Source organism: Cololabis saira, chromosome 1 (genome assembly GCF_033807715.1).
Source record: "Cololabis saira isolate AMF1-May2022 chromosome 1, fColSai1.1, whole genome shotgun sequence".
In the NCBI taxonomy this organism is placed as follows: Eukaryota; Metazoa; Chordata; class Actinopteri; order Beloniformes; family Belonidae; genus Cololabis; species Cololabis saira.
In genome coordinates this window covers 26,515,061-26,534,894 of record NC_084587.1, presented here as the reverse complement: position 1 = coordinate 26,534,894, position 19,834 = coordinate 26,515,061, and the positions used below count along the sequence as shown (strand labels likewise).

At 39.3% G+C, this 19,834-nt stretch overlaps 2 protein-coding genes and 1 non-coding gene across 5 annotated transcripts in view; 1 reads left to right on the top strand and 2 right to left on the bottom strand.

Annotated features, from left to right (window-relative positions):
• brat1 (BRCA1-associated ATM activator 1) overlaps nucleotides 1-19,834 on the top strand; it is a 507,632-nt gene that overhangs the window by 478,236 nt on the left and 9,562 nt on the right. The window contains exon 2 of one of the 2 annotated variants that reach the window (XM_061719608.1): nucleotides 19,782-19,834. Coding sequence is in view for 1 of the 2 variants with exons in the window: in XM_061719600.1 (XP_061575584.1) it covers nucleotides 19,230-19,356 (127 nt within the window). In the remaining variant the exon portion in view is untranslated. Of the gene's footprint in view, nucleotides 1-19,108; nucleotides 19,357-19,781 lie in introns of those variants that run through there. The other variant, XM_061719600.1, reaches the window with a different exon arrangement.
• On the bottom strand, nucleotides 522-18,856 carry eif3ba (eukaryotic translation initiation factor 3, subunit Ba). 2 transcript variants are annotated; one of them, XM_061719629.1, is made up of 19 exons: nucleotides 18,631-18,856; nucleotides 7,266-7,458; nucleotides 6,637-6,756; nucleotides 6,493-6,550; nucleotides 5,093-5,221; nucleotides 4,844-5,001; nucleotides 3,990-4,121; nucleotides 3,821-3,887; nucleotides 3,685-3,731; nucleotides 3,380-3,590; nucleotides 3,198-3,270; nucleotides 2,736-2,858; nucleotides 2,572-2,650; nucleotides 2,225-2,363; nucleotides 1,962-2,087; nucleotides 1,733-1,810; nucleotides 1,494-1,602; nucleotides 1,284-1,411; nucleotides 522-1,097 (listed from the first exon to the last, which is right to left on the bottom strand). In XM_061719629.1, exons 1-18 carry the CDS (start codon nucleotides 18,728-18,730, stop codon nucleotides 1,311-1,313), a joined length of 2,043 nt encoding a protein of 680 aa, XP_061575613.1. In that variant the 5' UTR covers nucleotides 18,731-18,856; the 3' UTR covers nucleotides 522-1,097; nucleotides 1,284-1,310. The 2 variants fall into 2 exon arrangements, with proteins under 2 accessions (XP_061575613.1, XP_061575604.1); XM_061719620.1 differs by having other exon boundaries at nucleotides 1,299-1,411.
• Nucleotides 2,435-2,516, bottom strand: LOC133454608 (small nucleolar RNA SNORD60). Its single transcript, XR_009783398.1, has one exon. It is a non-coding gene; the product is annotated as a small nucleolar RNA SNORD60 (small nucleolar RNA).

Genomic DNA, 19,834 nt, shown 5'->3' with positions numbered 1-19,834 from the left:
TCAGAGGGGCTCATTCTTTTTCTTGCAATATGGAGACAAATTGTACGTGCTAAAACGTGCAATAAATCAAAAGATATTCCCAATTCTATCCTAATCTATTCCTAATGCTAAATCAAACATGGACGAGCTCATGACTACAAGGAGAGGTACTGAATCTGGGATTTATCTGCTTAGTTTACACAGCAGATTAGAGACTACAGTGGTGTCATTATGGGGCCAGCTGTATCAAAGCTTGGAAATATTGGTCAAAAACAACCATGTTGGACAGAAACGGATCAAATTACATCAAATGAGAGGTTTGAATACCATTTATAAAAAAAAAAGGAAAACCAACACTGACTAGAAAGGTTGACATCTTTGCGGTTTTAGGAGCTTACTGATACATTCCTGTGCATTTGTTTGTGATTATGTGACTCACTACTTAGTAGGGGTTCAGAGACGTGTTTGAAAACAGGAAAAAAAAATACGGTTATCTCTTTGCAAACAAAAAACGAAGGAAATAATCAGACAGAGCAAGGTGGTAGTTGTGTGTGAATGTTTATTTAAAGGTATTCCCACTGCGCACCCCCTCCCTGTGTGAAAGCCTAGTCTGAAAGGAGGAGGATACAGGCCACTGTAATGCCACATCAGCACATTTATTGACAAGGCTACTTGTTTAGTCTCAACACCTCCACTCTGCACTGGTATGGCACCGTGTGCTGCCTTGTAGTAACAAGCTAGCATGGTGAAACTGGTTCAGAAAAACCCAGGGAGATTAAAAGGTCCAATAAGATGGGGTTGAGAGTTGTTGACTCCAACCAATGACTAGAAAAAAGGAGGCAGTATTACCAATTATCAAGTTCCAAAGGGGGAAAATGGGATAGATAATGGTGAAAGAAAAAATAAAATAAAACAGAGAAGAAAAATATGTAGTACAAAGTATCTTCTCTTGTCCGTTAATGTAGCTGCTGACCCGCCAGGCGTGCTTTGATGATTATGATGATGTCACTAAAGTGGATAATTAAGCCTGGAGGTGAACCCAAGATTCACAGTGTGGTCGTCTTCCTTCTCCAGTCAATGACACCGTTCCTCTCTCCTTCCACACAACAATGGATGGACTGCAAACCAGAACAACAGATCACATGTCAAGTTCAAATCTGAATGCATTACACTTTAAATAATGGCACTTTGTAGAAAATGTTGTCTTTTTTTAAATTGCTCCTTTAAGAACCTACAAATAAGGCTTATTATATAAAGAAAACATAGCCTATTTTTAGCAGCCACCGTAACGATGCAGAACGCACATAACAAGTGTTAACCTGCGTAGGGGACTAGAGTTCTCCAATGGGAATGATTTCTTCGTTGATAAAAAACTCAATGGTCTCTTCCTCCCAGTCTTCCACATTGCTGTCCAGCTCATCGGTATCCACTCCTGCGAGACACAAGGAAAACATCAGTATTCAATACTCAAAAGGTGAACACCGGGGCAGCAGTGTTAAAGCGAGACATCTCACCTCCTCTGAGCTCGAGGCGGGCGTCCTTCTGTTCTTGGTAGATCTTCTGTGCTTCCTCTCGGTAGCGACGGTAGTCTTCCATCATGCCCCTGCGCTTGTCCACCAGCTCCTACTCGTACAGACAGACATATTCAGCTCCTGGACAACTTGCATGTTTGCTTCACCATTCCAACTTCTAAACATTGGATGGCTCTTTTTCCCCAGCCAAGTATATTTATGAGAAAAGGAATAAGTCAAACCTTTGACGCCTTGGACTGGCTCAGACGATCCTTCTGCTCAAAGATCTTTGAGTATTTCTTGAGATCCTTCTTGATCGTCTACAATAAGCAGATTACAATAGTAACAATTCTTTACATAAATACACAGGATGTTGTGAATACACAAGTTTCAGATCAGAGCTATAACCAGAAACCTGATTCAGCTCTCGCATAAAGTTGAGCCCACACATTATGCAGATAAAAACCACACCTTGATGGAATCCATACTGAGCAGAGTAGGGGGTCTGGGTCTCCACAGCAGCTGACAGAAGCGATCCTTGTTGTTCTTCTGAAGGAGACGGCCCTGGAATGTCCACAGCCAGTACGCATTGTCCACCTAAATACAGAAAGATTGAGAAAAAGGATGTGAGTGGAGACAGGAGAAGCCGAGCATGAACTTGCAACCATCTACCAGGTAAATGGGTTGGCAGGACACTCATTGTCAAGGTTTGCTTGTGGAAGAAGGGTATAAACCTTGTGGCTCCACCAGGAGACGGAGGTGACAACGTATCGCCCAGTCGGGTCCCACTCCACGTCAGAGGCCATGTAGTGCTCGGCTATGTTCATCATTGTGCAGTCCGATGTGTCTACATAGGCAAGAGCTCCATTCATACTGCGTGCACACACAGAAAGTACGTTTATGAACCCATCCAAAGTCATTTATCAGTAGTAACTGAACACTGTGAGCCTCAGAACAGCATTAGAATCAGGAGCGTAGCTCTCATATGAGGTGTCAGAAAAATTGTTGAGGATATCGTCAGTGGCTTTATTAATTTTTTCTTACAAACATACAAATTAAGCCAGAAAAAAAAACAACCTACCTCCTGAGTCCAGCCAGCACCAAAAACTGTCCCTGAGGGCTCCAGAAGATGCTGTTAGCCTGCTGCTTATCAAACATCTCTGTAAAAGACACACTCGTGTATTTAGTGGAAGTTTTTCATACACCTTTGGATGCAGCACCATTTCTTTTCATGGATGGACTTACTTATGAGTTCAATTTTGCCATTGTTTTTGACGTGATAGAAGGAGGCATTGATTCTTGGAGATTCTCCGTGCAGAACAGCAAACTTGCTGCCGTTGGGCTCCCAGGCAAATGCTATGATACCTTCTATAAAGGAAACAAGAAAGGATAAGATCGGATTATAACAGTGGAAAAGAATTCCCAACAGCTGCTGTGTGTACATATACTCAGATACTGCCAAATAGAAGGGTATCGGTGAGTATCTATGTCTATGCACCATCTGATACCATATACCGTGTTATTTTAGACTGGAAAAACCTACCATGAAAACTATGACATGCTCCTTATACAAGGCTGTGGTTGGCCTAAAAATATAACGACTGCTATCAGAACAGTACTCGGTATCAGCTGATACCCCAAAGCATAGTTACTGCAATCTGACAGAAAGAAAATGGTATCTGAACATCTCTGGCCATTTGTTCTTACCCTTCATCTCCACCACATCAACCGGAACCTGCTTCTCTCTCATCCGGAAGATTTCAAAGTTGGTAACAACACCCTGAAAAGAAATAATAAAGCATTTTTGTTGTTTTTTTCCTTACCCTGGTTCAATAAATGAAATGTACAACACCCCTCCCCCCTCTATTTTGTTTTATTTATTTGAGTACCTGAGTTCCTTTGGGAGTCCTGTCAACTTTCACACACAGATAATCTCCATTTCTCTGCCAGTGTAATTTGCAGTCAACAACGTTGAAAAGATTGCGCACACGGATTTCCTGACGGGAAGGCAACTGCATCAGAGTCACTCTTGCTGGGATGTCCTTGTCCTCAGGTACCCAGAAGGCTATGATGTTGTCACCAGGTGACCACGAGAAATCCCTGTAGGTAAACACACAAACATTCTTATCAATATCTCAGTATCATCACCCAGTTCAAAGTTAGTAATAAACACAAACAAGTCATATGAACATACTTGATCCCACTAATCTTGAGACTCTTCTTGTCCAGCAAGCCCATTGACTGAAAACAGATGAAACATGTCGTTACGATCACTTGGGCACCTCACATTTAGAAAAGAAAGAAACAAATTATGGTTTTCATGTGCTTACTGGAGTTTCATAGATGCTCAGCGTGTCTTGGGTCATCCTAGCAAAGAACTTGCCATCATGGCTCCACCTGAGAACAAATATGTACCATCACAACCCGTCCAAACACTTCAAGAGTAACATATATTAACTTTTATACCAACTGTGACAGAAAAATACTAAATGTTCTTACTTGAATATGGGCCAGTGTGCAGAGCTCTCACAGTGGAAACCTCTCTTCTTCTGTCCAGTCAGAATATCCCAAATGATGATGGCCTGTGGGTCCTCTTTGGTGTCCATCAATGGACTGAAGGTCACACAGTACCTGGCAGACATTAAGATCACACACAAAACGTCAGGCAGCTCAGAAAATACACAGTTCATTGTTAACCTTCCTCTATGAAAAATCTTATGCTTAGAGTCAGCTAGCGTGATGTTACTGTGTTTGTTTGTTGGATGTTTTTTTTGTTCTTTTGTTTCTCTGATGCTTATGTTTTATATTATGATGTGTGATATCTGATCAATTTTATCACTGATGCTGATCTTTTTCTGATGCTTATTTTTTTATACATTATTTTATGTGTTAAATCGATCACTTTTATCTGTTTTTTCGTGTTGTGAAGCGCCATGAGATGACCTTTGTTATGATTTGACACTATACAAATAAATTGAATTGAATTAACGACAAAGCAGAGATGACTATTATTATCTGAGATGGGATATACTCATTTGCATTTTCCTACGCCAAAGTTGAATGCGTTTCTCATCTTCAGAAGATTTTTCTGTGGATGAACTATCATGCAGTTGTATTCATGATGCAAATAATGCATAAGATTTATTTTAATCATTATAGATTAGCTTGGATTTATTTTATCTGTAAACTTGTTAGATACCTAATTTTACAAGGAAAAAAACAAAAACAAAAAAAAAACCAAGAAAAACCCCAACAATTACTAATGCACAAATATTAGCTCTATCTCTAACTTTATTTCTTAATGTGAGTGACATATATAACCACATGAGAAAACAGAATTAAAGTATTATTACCTCTCACATGGTGAGAAGTCGATGAGGGACACGCCCTGATGGCTGAACCTCTGGATCTGCTTGAACTTCTCACCGCCCCACAACGCAATGCCACGTTGGTGGAAAGTGGCCAGGTAGGTGCCTTTAGGAGACCAGCGAACGTACGTCTCTGTCCAGCGCTACAAACAACAACAGACTTCAGCAAACTAACAGAGTGCCGTGAATCAGAATGGCGCTGGCCAATTACCTTATGTGTAATCAATGACTTACCGCTCTCTCTTCAACTGTGATTGACTCTTTAGCATCGTTGGCGAAAATGGCAGTCCTCTCTCCTGCTTCGTAGATCACACTGAACTGGTCACGGCAGTCTTGATCCTCAATCCAGTGACGCATGTTACCCTGGAGAGCGAGTGTGTCAACGCATGTCAAAACATTTCTCCAAATTCATCAGTTTCATAATTACAGCAGCACGTTGTGATGAAGCTGCTTTTTCACAGACTGATGACGTGTTTCTGGCCCACATATTAATTTATAGGTGGAGCAAGTAATATTCAGAACTTTGGAAAGAATTACATGAATTTTGAATGGCACAAAATGCCACCTTAATCAAACATCCAGAATACATGAACACGCACTTGCAGGGCCAGACAATGTGCCTGTCATAAAGAGGGGTGCTATTGTTCCCCCATACAAGGGAAGATGATACGGAAATCATTCATGGCATTTTTAATTGTACAAAACATGATGCAACACATGAAGCACACCAAACCAATGGACAAAACTAAGATTTACTTCAATTAATCATTATTATTTCACTCGCAGCACCTTGACCCTCAGAGATTTCCTCAAGTTTTATCCAAGTGACTTGGCATCAACCAATTCTGGCACCAAATCCATTCCATTAATTGTCACCATTAAGGAAAAACACCACATCATTACTGACTCTTGCTTTACTTCCTGCAGGATACTGTGTTTTTTTTTGTTGTTTTTTTAAACCACACAACAGCAGCTCCACAGCAGCAGATGAATCTTGACATGCTGTTTTCCAGACAGATACTGTCTGGATCTATTTTAAACAACACCTCTCATCCACTACACTACCAGTTCCAGCTACTTCAGTCAGGACGCAGATATAGAGTGCCACAATGCAAAACCAAACGTTTTCAAACCGTTTTATGGCTACTGCCATAATCCTCCTAAATAAATAGATATGCTTTTAGCCTTTTATGTTGTAATTATGGTTCGTTTACGTTGTATAGGTGCAAATAAGGTTGAACTGAACTGAACCACCTCTCCCTGCTTGCCTACAACACTGGTCAGGCATGCAGAGTATGCAGGCAACTGCCATGAAAACAAAAAGGATCAGCTGACAGGCAGGAAAAGAGAACAAATAATATAATATGGACAGAATAAAACATTCAGTTTAATTATTTATTATTGGAATACATAAGCAATTTCAAAGCAGTACTCAGTGGGCCTCCCATAGAGGCAGAGGTTAAGTTGCTTTTATGACACTGTCTAATATGTATTCTTGAATACTTTCAAATGAACTTGAACCTAACCTTTTTTATTGTATTTTAACTAATACAATAAAACATAATCCTCTTGAAACAAACATCTGCCCACCAAAGAGAAAAGATTGAAATGCAAGAGTAAAGATTAACACTCACAAAGTCTTTGAAAGGCTGCTTTGCTGGAGCTTCCCACTCATCACTGATGTTCATGTACCTGAGATAAACATATAGAGATTAGTTATGCGACTGTATCCCATGTCTGTGTGCAAATCTATATTTGACCGTTATTTTTATACTTACTTATCAAAGTCTGTGAAGAGGTTGACCCTAAACGTATGCTGTTTGTCAAGCTTGTATCCATCTGCATTCTTTACTGCCTCGAGAGCCTGAGTGGGAGCACCATACTCCAAGAAGATGTATCTACAAGAATTAAAAAAAAAAAAAAAAACAGATCAACGCATGTAGAAAAACAGAAGGTAAACATTTATTTGTGCAAATTTGTTTAAATAGACATTTTCAACATTTAAAAACATTTTTTGTGTGTAAAATGCCAAAATACAAAGAAATGGTGTGGAAGCCTCTATGAAAACAGAAAAACAGTGTGTACAATAGGGATATGTATGCTGGCAATATCTTTATTTTGTATTTTAATGTGGGCTAATTATGAAGTGATTGCATTTTCACAAAGAAAGAGGAAAGAAATGCTGAATGTTCTATGCCCCCTGCAAGTTATGGGCATTCAAAAAAAAAAAAAAAAAAAGCGTGTGTGTGTGTGTATGTATGTATGTATAAATACATTTTGTGTGTATATATATATATATATATATATATATATATATTTTTTTTTATTATTTTAAATTCAAGTGCAAGTCATTAAAAATGTACATAACAGAGTAAAGGAGAAGACATCTTAGACAGATGCATCTTACCCTTTGGTCGTCCCTTCGACCTCTGGATAAAACTCGGTTGTGATCTTGCCAAATTTGGAGAAGATCTTGTGTATGACGTTCTTGAGTTTTTCCAAACGCTCAGGTCCCACCTGGGGGACATTGTCCACTACCACCACCGAGTCTATGCCATCAGCCTCCTGGGGTTTCTCCCGCAAGATATCCTCCAGAAACTCTGAAAAGTGAAGGGAGAAAAATGACAAAAGGAAGAGTAAGTGAAAGGAACTAAAGTGTCTTCTGATCTGTCCACACTGGTCTGGGTTCTTTGGAAGATTTTAAACTCAGTCTCAGGGCCAGTCCCAATACACCCCCTACCCCTACTTTTCAGCCCTACCCCTAAATTTTGCGCGTTCCCGTGAGGGTAGTGGTGTCCCAGTTCCTCTTTGCATGTAGGGGTAGTGGGCATATCGAGGGGTAGGGGGTATGAATCTAGCCCTTAAAAGTGAGGGTTTTCCAATGCTGACTCGCCGACCGAGAGCTAGAGAAAATTTCCCAGAATGCTTTACGTCATCATTTGCAGACTGAATCAAACAAAAAACATGGCAGACATTTCTAATTTTTAGTTTATAGTATAGAAACGTTTTGCACACCGGTTCTGCAGAAATGTGCGTCGGAGGAGGAAAGCCGCAGCCAATTTAAAAAAAAGAAAACTCCCGCACACGTTCTTCTCACCAAACTACAGTATTTATTGGGCCAACGTTTCGGTCATCGACCTTTCTCAAGGCATTGGATGCCTTGAGAAAGGTCATTTTTAGTTTATAAAATCAATATTTTGAGTTAGTTTCTGCATAAAAATGCGTTTTGATTACATTTCTAGCGAGAAATATATATTTTACTTTCATAATATTCACTCAGTGACGGCGTAACCTACGCCGTAGGCTTTGCATCGATTTAACGCGGAACCATAAATCAGCCTTTATTCTGGCGAGATCTGAAAAAACTTTGCAACTTCTGGAGGGCCAGAGAAAATTTCACTTTATAATATATTATATTTTTTATTGCTTCACTTTATATTCGGAAAAACTAATGTGGCAGCTACAACTGTTAGATTTCATCTATTAAACCAACATTTATCTTCCTAAATGATTTATTTCAGCCACAGAGCTGCAGGTCAGTTCGTTGGATTACTTTCTCCCCGGGACGACGGCGTAGGTTGACCCGGCGATCACGTCTGTACCCCGGCCATGAGTTCTCCCGAGCCGGCGGCTCTTCTCATCCCCGAAAACATTGGGGCAAATTTCTTAACAGGCTTTATTTGGATAAACGGAGCCCAGGTTGGGGATCTTAACGGTTACTTTTACGCCTGAAAAATATTAAAACTTAATAAAGTGGCATATTAACAGCGCTACAGCGGAAATTAAAACAGCTTCTAACTTGCTTTTAGCTCTCGGCTTCCTGATATGGTGTGATGTATGTGCAAACGTAACTACGCAGTCGCTTACGTACCCGAACGTAAACCACGCAGTGACGTAGCAAGTGGTGTCCCAATCCCTAGGGAAGATTACAAGGCCTTGTGGCTTGATTTTTAGGGCTAGTGGTAGTGAGTAGGGTGAACATTGGGATTGGCCCTAAGAGTACAGGTATATGTAACTGCAACACATTTACTTTGGCATGCCTATTTAAGGCTTTTGAAGCTAATAAAATGCGAGTTTTTTTTTTTGTAATTTACTTTTTATTCATTTTTCTTTTGAAACAAAACAACATACATGTGCCAACTGGGCACAACACATAACATGGGGGAGATCTGGGTGTTAATAAGACATCAGAATCAGCATAAATACAGTATACACACATAGACACATGTACCCACACCCTTACTTATCTTGACAGCTCAGTCAGTTTCCACATCTTACTCGCATATAGACACATATTCACATAGATACACACCATACCCACTCCTACTTGAACAGCACATGTCTGTATATACCACATCTTTGTTTTTGCATGGGCACCAACATCCAAACTTAAAAAACATAAAAACAAAAACAAACAAACTTCTAAGTTTGGAAGATATGACCTTACTAATGGTTTGCCGATTATACAAAATCAGGTCTTAAACTTGACACATAAGAGATCCACTTTGACCAATTTCCTTCAAAAATCTCAATTTGTTGTCTCAGCCTAAATGTGATCCTCTCCATCACGTATATATTATATATTATATCAATCCATTCATTTATTGTTGGTTTGTCCTTCTTAAGCCATTTCCTGGTCAGGGCCTTTTTGCATCCCACTAATAAAACTCCTAACAGGTATTTATCCTGCTTTGTGTATTTTAGTCCATTCAGATCACCAAGATACATGATTTTAAAGTTTAGGTACATTTTCTTTTTAAAAACAGCTTCCAGGACCCCGTGGACATCTATCCAAAATGGAGCCACAGAGGGACAACCCCAAAAAATATGATAGTGGTTTGCTAACGTGTTTCCACACGACCTCCAGCAGGCAGTCTGATCTGAATAGTTAGTCTTTTGCGCCGGAGTGGTAAAGAATCGTGTCGCATTCTTCCAGCTGAATTCCCTCCAGGTGGGGGAGCTTGTCACTGTCCATTGCTGTTTGCAGATCCTGTCCCACTCTTCCTGTGATACTGTGAGGCCTCCCTCTGTTTCCCATCTTTCCTTAATGTACAGGGTATGGTCACTTTTTAGATTTTGGAGAGCCAAATATAGTTTAGATATTATTTTTTGGAAGGTAGCATTCTCATAAGCCCTTTGAAAAATGTTCAGAATTTCTTCCCCCCCTGAGGTAACATCCGTTAGGAATTTTTTGTTCACAAAGTCTCTGATTTGTAAATACCTGAAGTGATCTTGATTTTGTAGGCCAAATTTATCCTTGAGGTCCTGGAAGCTTCGAACTGTATCCTTTTTTAAGAGTGTGCAGTATGCTGTGAGCCCGTTCCCCATCCAACCTTTAAACCTTGTATCATACTTATTAGGTATAAAATCTGGATCATAGGCAAACCATTTAAACATTTCAGTCTTTTTTCTCAGTTGATACCTTTTAACTATTTCATTCCATGTTTTTAGCGAGCCAATTATCCAAGGATTATTAGGGTCCGAAAGGTGATTGGTTGATGAGGGGTCACCAACCAAAGTATTAACTGGTAATCCCCTCCCCATAGACATTTCAATCTCTTTCCATCTCGAATTATAATTTGGTATACACCATCCAACTAGTGGTCGAATTTGAGCTGCTTTATAGTAATTTCTCAGACAGGGGAGAGCCAATCCACCTTTTTCCTTTGATAATTGTAGAGTTTTGTATTTTATTCTTGGCCTTTTCCCCGCCCATATAAATCTTGAGAGAATTTTATCCCACTCCGAGAAATACTGTTCCGGTTTTTCAATTGGTACTGAGTGGAATAAATATAAAAGTCTGGGTAAGATGTTCATTTTTACTGATTCTATACGAGAACTAATATTTAGGTAAGGGATTAGGCTCCATCTGTTTATGTCGGCTATAATTTCTTTTTTGAGCGGGCCATAATTAATTTCTTCCAGTGTAGATATGTCTATGGGTAGAAGGATTCCCAGGTATTTTACAGAATTTTTATCCCAATTCAGATGGTATCTGGAGCGGAGTGATCGAGGAGGATCATAGTGAACACTAAGGACCTGAGTTTTCTTTTTGTTTAATTTATATCCTGAGTATGATCCATATTCATCTAATACAGACATCAACACTGGTAAAGATTCTGTTGGGTTTGAAAGGCTAACGAGCACATCATCTGCAAACAGGGCCAGCTTCTGTTCACCTGCCGGCATTTTTATACCTGTGATCTCTCTATTCTGTCTAATCCATTGTGCCAAAGGCTCTATAAAGATTGCAAATAGAAGTGGACTTATGGGACAGCCCTGTCTTGTGGATCTCTCCAGCAGAAAGGAGTCTGTGAGGTCCCCGTTGATTTTCAATCTAGCTGATGGTTTATTATATAGGGCTTTTAGTGTCTTAATAATTACTTGGTTAAAACCAAATTTCTCCATAGCTCTGAATAAAAATTTCCATCTCACCGAATCGAAAGCTTTTTGAGCGTCCAGACTAATTAACATAGCCTGTATTTTATTTTGATTTATATATCTGATAATTTGTAGTGATCTTCTGATGTTATCGTGTGTTTGCCGTGATAGGACAAATCCTGTTTGATCCATATTGATTATTTTGGGTAGAATTTTCTCAAGCCTTTTTGCAATAATTGAAGTAAACAATTTATAGTCCAGATTAAGCACACTAATTGGCCTGTAATTTGCGCAGTCTAATTTATCCTTATCTCCCTTAGGGATAACCGATATAATCGCTTCTTTCCATGAAGCTGGGGTTTCTCCTTTAGTCAGAACCCAGTTGAATGTATTTAATAAAATAGGTGTCAAAACCTCCCTTAGACTCTTGTACCACTCCGAGCTGAAACCATCTGCACCTGGAGATTTATTAGCTTTCAGTCTGGCTATAGATGAGTGAATTTCTTCTTTCGTTATTTGTGAGGCTAGTGCTTTGTTTTCTGCTTCTGTAAGTTTTGGTAAATTTAAAGATTTAAACAGTGTCTCCATTTTCTGGTCAGTATTGACTTGAGGCTGCGAGTATAGTTTTTCATAGTATTTTTTAAAACAGTCTTTAATTTCCTTAGTCTGGTGGTGAATTTGTTTGGTTGCAGGGTCTCTTATCTTGTATATTGTGTTATCTGCCTGTTGTCTTCTTAGTTTGTATGCTAATAATTTTGAATATTTGCTTCCCCCTTCATAGTATTTTTGTTTAGTGTATAATAGTTTCTTTTGAATTTCTTGTGTATATAACTCTTCAATTTGGTTTCTTTTCCTTTTTATTTCTATCTTAACTTTTGGGTCTATCGATTCCTTGTGTTCAGATTCTAGGTTTTTAAGTTCAGCTTGGAGGGTCTTGAGTTTTTCTTCTCTTTGTCTCTTGAGAAAGGATGTCGCTGCAATCACCTTCCCTCTCATTACTGCTTTGCAGGCATCCCAGAGCACGGGTGGAGACACCTCTCCATTATCATTATGTTCTAAGTAGTCTTGGATATCTCTTGCAAACTGTTCTGTCCTGTTTTTATTTAATATACTAGGATTTAATTTCCAGAGTGTAAGCTTCCGTCTGTGGCTCACTTCTAAGGACAAATACAGCGGGCAATGGTCCGAGAGATCCATTGTTCCAATGTGGCATTTTCGTACCTTACTACTGTCTGTTCCAAATAGCAGAAAATAGTCAATTCTGGAGTATGTTAGGTGTGGAGATGAATAGAAAGTATAGTCTTTGACGGATGGATTTAAATGTCTCCAGATGTCAACCAGTCCTATTTCTGATAGTAATGAGTTAATTTTCTTTGTTATTTTTTGCGGGCGAGATGTTCTTGTCCCAGATGAGTCAAGATTTGGATTAAGAGTAGTATTAAAGTCACCTCCGCACACTAGAGTCCCTTGTGATTCGGTTACAATCCTATCAATTATTTTAATATAGAATTCTGATTCTGAGCCAGGAGGAATATATACATTATATAAGGTGAACAGACTTCCTTCAATTTTCCCACGTATCAGTATGAATCTTCCTTCCTTGTCCTTTATAGTAGATATGTGTTCATATGTCACCCTTCCTGAAATTAGTATGGCTACCCCTCTCGTATGTATTGATTTGTTCGAGGAGGAGAAGACATATTTAAATCCCTGTCTTTTAAGTTTTTCATGTTCACTTTCCGTCAAGTGGGTTTCTTGCAGAAATGCAATATCTATGTTCTCTCTTTTTAGTTTAACTAGGATTTTGTTCCGTTTAACTGGGCTGCGAAGCCCATTCACATTTAGAGAAATTATATTAACCATATGGTCCCTGTGTGTACACATTCTGATCCTGAATTCCCATGCCTGAAAAAAATACAACCAAAAAGACAAACCAGATCTCCCCTAACTTAACAAAAAACAAACAAACATTCACACTCTTAATAACAAAAATAACAAAGGTGACTTCCTGTAACAGAGGAACCGTTGTCCCTCTATGGTCCCTGTTGGCGGGTGGAGGGAAAAAAAACCCCCTGGTGGGTGGGGCCCTCCCTAGTGGTGGAGTGATTGGCCCACAGCTGCACTCCATGCCCACTAATATGTCCAACTCCGTTGTTTTGCTCAGTCGGTAATTTATAATAGTTTCAACAAATTAAGATTAGAATTTAACATAAAGAGAGAGAGGGGAATAAAAAAGGCCAAATTACCTCCCTTAATTTACAGTCTGCTCACTTGTTGTCCTGCGCAGATTCTGGTCCTTCAACTTTGTGGTGCTCTCCTAAACTCCTGGAGCCTTTCTTTCACTCGCGTCTCCATTTGTTTTCCTGCTTGTTGCCATGGGAACGCCTTGAGTATACTCTCCTCCAGGACGGGACCCGGGTCCTCTCTGACAGCCGCCACCTGGATTCCCCGCGCCCTCAGATCCTGCGCAGCGCGATGCGCGTCCTCGTAGGTCCGTGGGCCGGTGCTCCAGTGAATTCGGATCCTCGTTAACGGAGTTTGGAAGCGGATGCCTTTTTCTTTCAGCGCTTTCTTAATTCCTCCGTAGGCTCTGCGTTTCTCCATCACCGCATATGCATAATCATGGTCAAAGTAAATCTGTTTGTTGTTTAAAAAGACTTTCTTCTTCCAAGCCAACTTCAGAACCGTTTCTTTAACGTCAAACTGCAGGAAGTTGATCACGATGGATCGAGGCGTAGCGCCAGGTCCCGGCTTCTGTGTCAAAGCTCTGTGAGCCCGTTGAATCTGGAGAGACACTCCGTCTGGGAGAGCCAGCTCCGTGGTCAGCAGGTTTTCAACAAACTTTATCATCGCGTCCCCCTCAGAGTCCTCCGGCACGCCATATACCCGAATGTTGTTTCTCCTGGACCTGCTTTCCAGATCCGTGACTTTTTCCTGCAGCCTGCGTTGTTCTCTCAGCAGGCTCAGCAGAGCCTCTTTCGTTACGGCGCTGCTTATTTCCATGTCGGAGATGCGCTCCTCTGCCTCGGTGATAGCCTCGCCATGAGCTTGAAGCGTGGTCCCGACGTGTGTTAGCTTCTGGTCTAGCTCTTGTTTCAGCGTGGCTAATTCTTCCTTGAAGTCTTTTTTTACATCCTCCTTAAAATCAAATATAGCTGAATGTATGTCGGCCTTAAACTCGCGGATATCTTTAGAAATGTTTGACATTTCTTGTAGCAGTTTGTCTCTGGGTTCGTAAACTTCTTCTTCGTCTGTCGGCTCCATTTGCTTTTTGTTGGGCTGTAATTGTTCAGTTAAGCGTCCTCTCAGAGTCTTAGGACCTCTCTGTGATTTTCCCCCACTCATGTCTTGCCTCTTGAAGTTTTTCTAAATAGGTTTTCGAGTTGGGAAGTTGTTTTTAATACCGACTGGAGCGGAGCTATTGACTATACGTCTTTCCCGAGCATGGCTTAACCGGAAGTTCCATAAAATGCGAGTTTTAAACAAGATTTTGAATTATTAAACCAAAACAATAAGTGTAAATTGCTTAATGTTTTGCTATTTTAATGTGATGCTCCTATCATGACTTGTTTCAAAAGCAGCTTTTTTTTCTTTTAACTTTTCAACATCTTCCTTTTGACGGTTCAAAAACCATTAATGGCTCGCTGACTGGCTGTGGTTTTGTTGAGCTAAAGGAGACTTATTGTAACCTGTTTTTTCCCCAAACACAGACATACATTTCCTGAGGCCTTGATTAAATATCTGTGAGATGCTTTGGTCAATATGTCACAGAGATACAGTACAAAAGCTCCTTTTGCAGCCATGTAGGGGTTGGCAAAAATATCGATATGGCTATACTTCGCCGCCCGATTCGATATCGAAATACAAAATTGGAATATTGATTATTTTCTTCCGAATAATAAGTTGCGTTTCAGATGGGCTGTAAATACAGTACGACTTTATTGTATATATGGGCTTAAATAATATAGCCCAAAAACGTGTAAATATGTAACTTTTGTTTGTATAGTTACAATAAAACGGCATAGATAATTTGAAATACATTGTTTTGAATTATCACTATAATTTGATGTACGTACAACTCAGATTTTAAGATGCATAATGCCTTTTACATTTTTCAGCGAACCATGTATAATATCGTAATATATCGCAAAATTGTATCGTGAGGTCCTTTGCAATACCCACCCCTACAACCATGTGTTTACTGCTTTTTCTCACCAGGTACAATCAGTAACTAAATACTACTTCGCTCCCCTCTTCCACTGGGTATGCCTCTTTTGAAATCAGTGAAGAGCTTTGCAGCCTGATGTAAAGCTGGGTGGAGGCAAATCTGGGGAGGCCAGATAACTCTACTCTAGTGTGTGGCATCAAAGCAACCTAAAAACCTGAACAGCTCCCAAATGGCCACGGTTACATGATGTTTTTAATTCGGAAATAATTATTCTCCAAACTATTTATTAAATAAATCGTCTCTGCTCTTGACCACCGTTTACTGCGTGCTGCCATTTTGAAACTTTGTTTCCAAAACAAGCCCAGTGCGGGATATAAGCGTCATCGCGACAGACGGGCAAGGGAACGAGCAGTGCAGAAAGACCGGAATTAATTGAAAGTGGAATGAGTGTATACATGATCGCGGAATTATTCTATTCGGATTTAAAATCGGAATAAACCAGCCACTTACTTCGGAATTAAGTTTAATTCGGAATGGCCATTTTTCTTCGGAATTAGGTGTTTACATGGTAACTTTTACTCATTTTAAACCGGATTGAATTTTAATTCTGAATTAAAGAGCAATTCAACTTCCCATGTAAACTCACTCAATGACATGGTTTCTGCATTTACCCAGATGCTTTGTGTATTTTCTGCTGCTGTTACTACTTCTTTGTCGGTTGTAAGCCGGGTAGAAGAAAGATTACTGCAACATAAAAATAAAAAGCTCAACATTTATCAGCTCCAACAAGATTGATTTGCTCTGTTACTATGTCTGAGCTACATAACAGGAAGTTAAAAAATAAAAGTCAGCTCTGCACTGCCAGGTACAGAGCTGCACCACCACTTAGAATTTGGTGGTGGTTTAAATTTAGATTTCTTTATTGCCATTCAAACATTACATTGAATATAAAATGACTTTGCATCATGCCACAAAAAACACTAAATAACAGAGATGCAAATAACCAAGTTTCACAACACAAGTCCCATATGGTGTTATTGTTGGGGTGGTAGGCGCTTCAAGTGCCCACACAAGTGACTAAAAGCAAAGAAAATTAGATTAATCTTTTTTCATAATATTTCCCATCTTACTTCTGTGGTCATCTGATAAATAAAGAGCTCTGGTAACCGGGTACGGTACAATTTAAATGAACATGTCAACATTTTGCTCTGACCCAAATGCATTTTTTGTGTAACAAAATAGTGTATGCAAAAAAAATGTAAAAACCTCAATTAAAAGAGTCCTGCCTTAATTAGGCAACATTTGAAAACTGGTTCACCAAAGGAATATAAAACTGAAATAAACGCTACCATCCTAACAGACCATTTCCATTAGGTGTGTTTAATAAAATTCATTAGTTTGGAGGCTACAGGTGAACATCTTCCAAATAACACTGTAAAGATTGTGTATATAACTGAATTATAACTTTTTAAAATAAATTACACTGGTAACTGTTTATCAGCATGTCACCCTTGGTGCACCAAGTAAACTGTCAAAATGAATGACTTCAAAGATAGTGTTGGAGAAACACCCAAATAGCTCTTTCACTATGGGCTAATATTATTAAATATGGGCTTCGCTCTCAAGCTCACTGGCACCCCAAATAATATGTCTTGTTATATAATTCAGGTATATTATACTTGCTTAAGATATGTTTAGATATTTATGTAGTATATATTATCTATTGAGAGGGATAGTTGAAATTATGTATGTTATATATTTATTGGGTATGTAGCACATAGATATTTATCGGGATATTTATTTAGTTTATATAGTGTATATTTATATAGATATCTATAATATTTTCTAGATATTGATATAACATTTATGTAATATTTATATCGTCTATATATTTATATGGATAATTATGCAATAATAGGACAGAGTATTTACAGAGTATTTATATAGATTATATTTATATGGATATTGTGTAGATATAATACTGTAATAGCAATAATGTAAATCCATAGTGTTATAAATGGGTAGGAACTAGGAAAGTGTACACTTCTTTTCTTACTCCTTTTTTTCAAACATGTTTATATGAAGATGTAAATGTTTATCTTTTTTATTATTATTTTACTTTCATTTTATATACATGTTCGAAATAAAAATGTATTCATTCATTCAAATATCCCCAAACTTCAATCTGAAAGTGAAAATGCAATATAGATAAAAAATATGTCTAATCAAATTTGAGCTGAACTTGCAGCAAAAAAAGAGATGGGACTGACTAGACAGAGCTAATCCTTACACTAGTTTCATTACAGAAATTAAACACTGGATGATAATTGTGATCTTTTTTTCAATTATGCAATAAGCTACTAAGACGGGAGTGTATTTTGATCTCGTTTCCAGTCGACAGATGTAAGGAGGTACCGGGGACTTCAACATGATTTTGGGTGTACAGGACTGTCTCAGAAAATTAGAATATTGTGATTTTCTGTAACGCAATTACAAAAACAAAAATGTCATACATTCTGGATTCATTACAAATCAACTGAAATATTGCAAGCCATGGCTTACAGCTTAAGAAAACTCAAATATCCTATCTCAAAAAATTGTAATATTCTGGGAATCTTAAACTGTAAACCATTATCAGCAATATTAAAATAAAAGGCTTTCAATATTTCAGTTGATTTGTAATGAATCCAGAATGTATGACAATTTTTTTTTTAAATTGCATTACAGAAAATAAATAACTTTATCGCAATATTCAAATTTTCTGAGACAGTCCTGTAGATAAAAAATATGTAATCAAATTAGAGCTGAACTTGCAGCAAAAAAAAGAGATGGGACTGACTAGACAGAGCTAATCTTTACACTAGTTTCATTACAGAAATTAAACACTGGATGATAATTGTGATCTTTTTTTCAATTATGCATTAAGCTAGTAAAACTGGACATGTATTTTGATCTCGTTTCCAGTCGACAGATGTGAGGAGGTACCGGGGGCTTCAACTGCACTTCAACATGATTTTGGGTGTATACTCCCAAAAAGGTTGTAGTGGCTTTGATGTTTGACACTCCTGCTTTAAAACATAGTGCATTTTAACGTGAATACTATGGCCCAGGTCCAGTTTGATCAACCTTTCAAGCCCCTGAACCCCCACCGGTGCCAGGTCTTTTTTCCAGCTATCGGTTAGCATCAGGCCGCAAAGCCGGCCGGTTTCCTGCTGCCGCTCACCCTCGTCATCGATGTCATCTACGAAGTCCTCCGGGTCGCTGAAGGAAGGCTCTTCCTCGTCATACTCCGGGTCGTCCACCATGTCCACCGTATCTTGCATTTAACGGCAACCAGCGAGACCAGATTATTTCTAGGCGGGCGTTGGAATGATGTTAAAGCTGCAGCTGGCGAGGCTCGGCCGGTGTGGCAACCATGTGCGAAAATGGACGAAGGGCCGGGGACGTCACGCCGGAAGCTGCTCGCGGGGCGCGTTTGGAGGCTGCGCAGAAAACACAGATCTACAAAACGTCCGCGCTGGCGGCCTTACAGGCGCACCGGCTCAAGGGAGTTTATCGACATGTTTGGAGATCTGCTAATTCAATTATGACGCTCAAATCTGACACTGAACGAAGAAAGAAAAAGGAAACCACGCAGCGGTAGATTACGCAAAAATATTTCCCGCGAGATGGAAGCGGAGCTTAAAATGAAAGAGATAATAATAAGAGAAGAAAAAAAAACTACAAAATGTAGTATTTTAGTCAGCTGTCTTTAATGTTATCTGTGTATAGTTTGGTGTTATAGTGTAGCGCTAAAGCTCGGGGTGAACACGTGTTGGTAGTATGGATTCAGACTGTATGTCGGTTCTTCCCGGGGTTTGTAAAGTCCTGGCGGCCTCAGAGAGCTGTCTGCCCGACGACACCAGCCTGGAGAAACTGCTGGACTGGTTTACAGCGCTCACCGCGGCTGGTTAGTGTTGTACTTACGGCTGGTTTATGGTTCCGCGTTACACCAACGCAGAGCCTACGGCGTAGTACGGCGCGCGTCGCCGCGTACCTACGTCGTAACCTACGCCGTAGGCTCTGCGTCTATTTAACGCAGAACCATAACTCAGGCTTTAGTATGTCTACTGAACTTGGTTCAGTCGTCGTTCATCAGTCATGTTTTCTTCTACACTTTTACTGCTGTCACGTGCCTGTCGTTTTCCCCTCAGGCGGAATGTATTTATTGTAGATCTTACCATTTAGCACCTGGCTTCAAAAGGGAGCACATTATTAAATAAATAAAACTGTCAAAAAAAGTTACAAAACCTAAGAAGTGACATTTCCAAAATATAAATGATTACATGTTATAGCAAGGCAAGGCAAGTTTATTTGTAGAGCACAATTCACAAGGTAACTCAAAGTGCTTTACATCAACATTAAAAGTGGCAAGACACAATTAAACA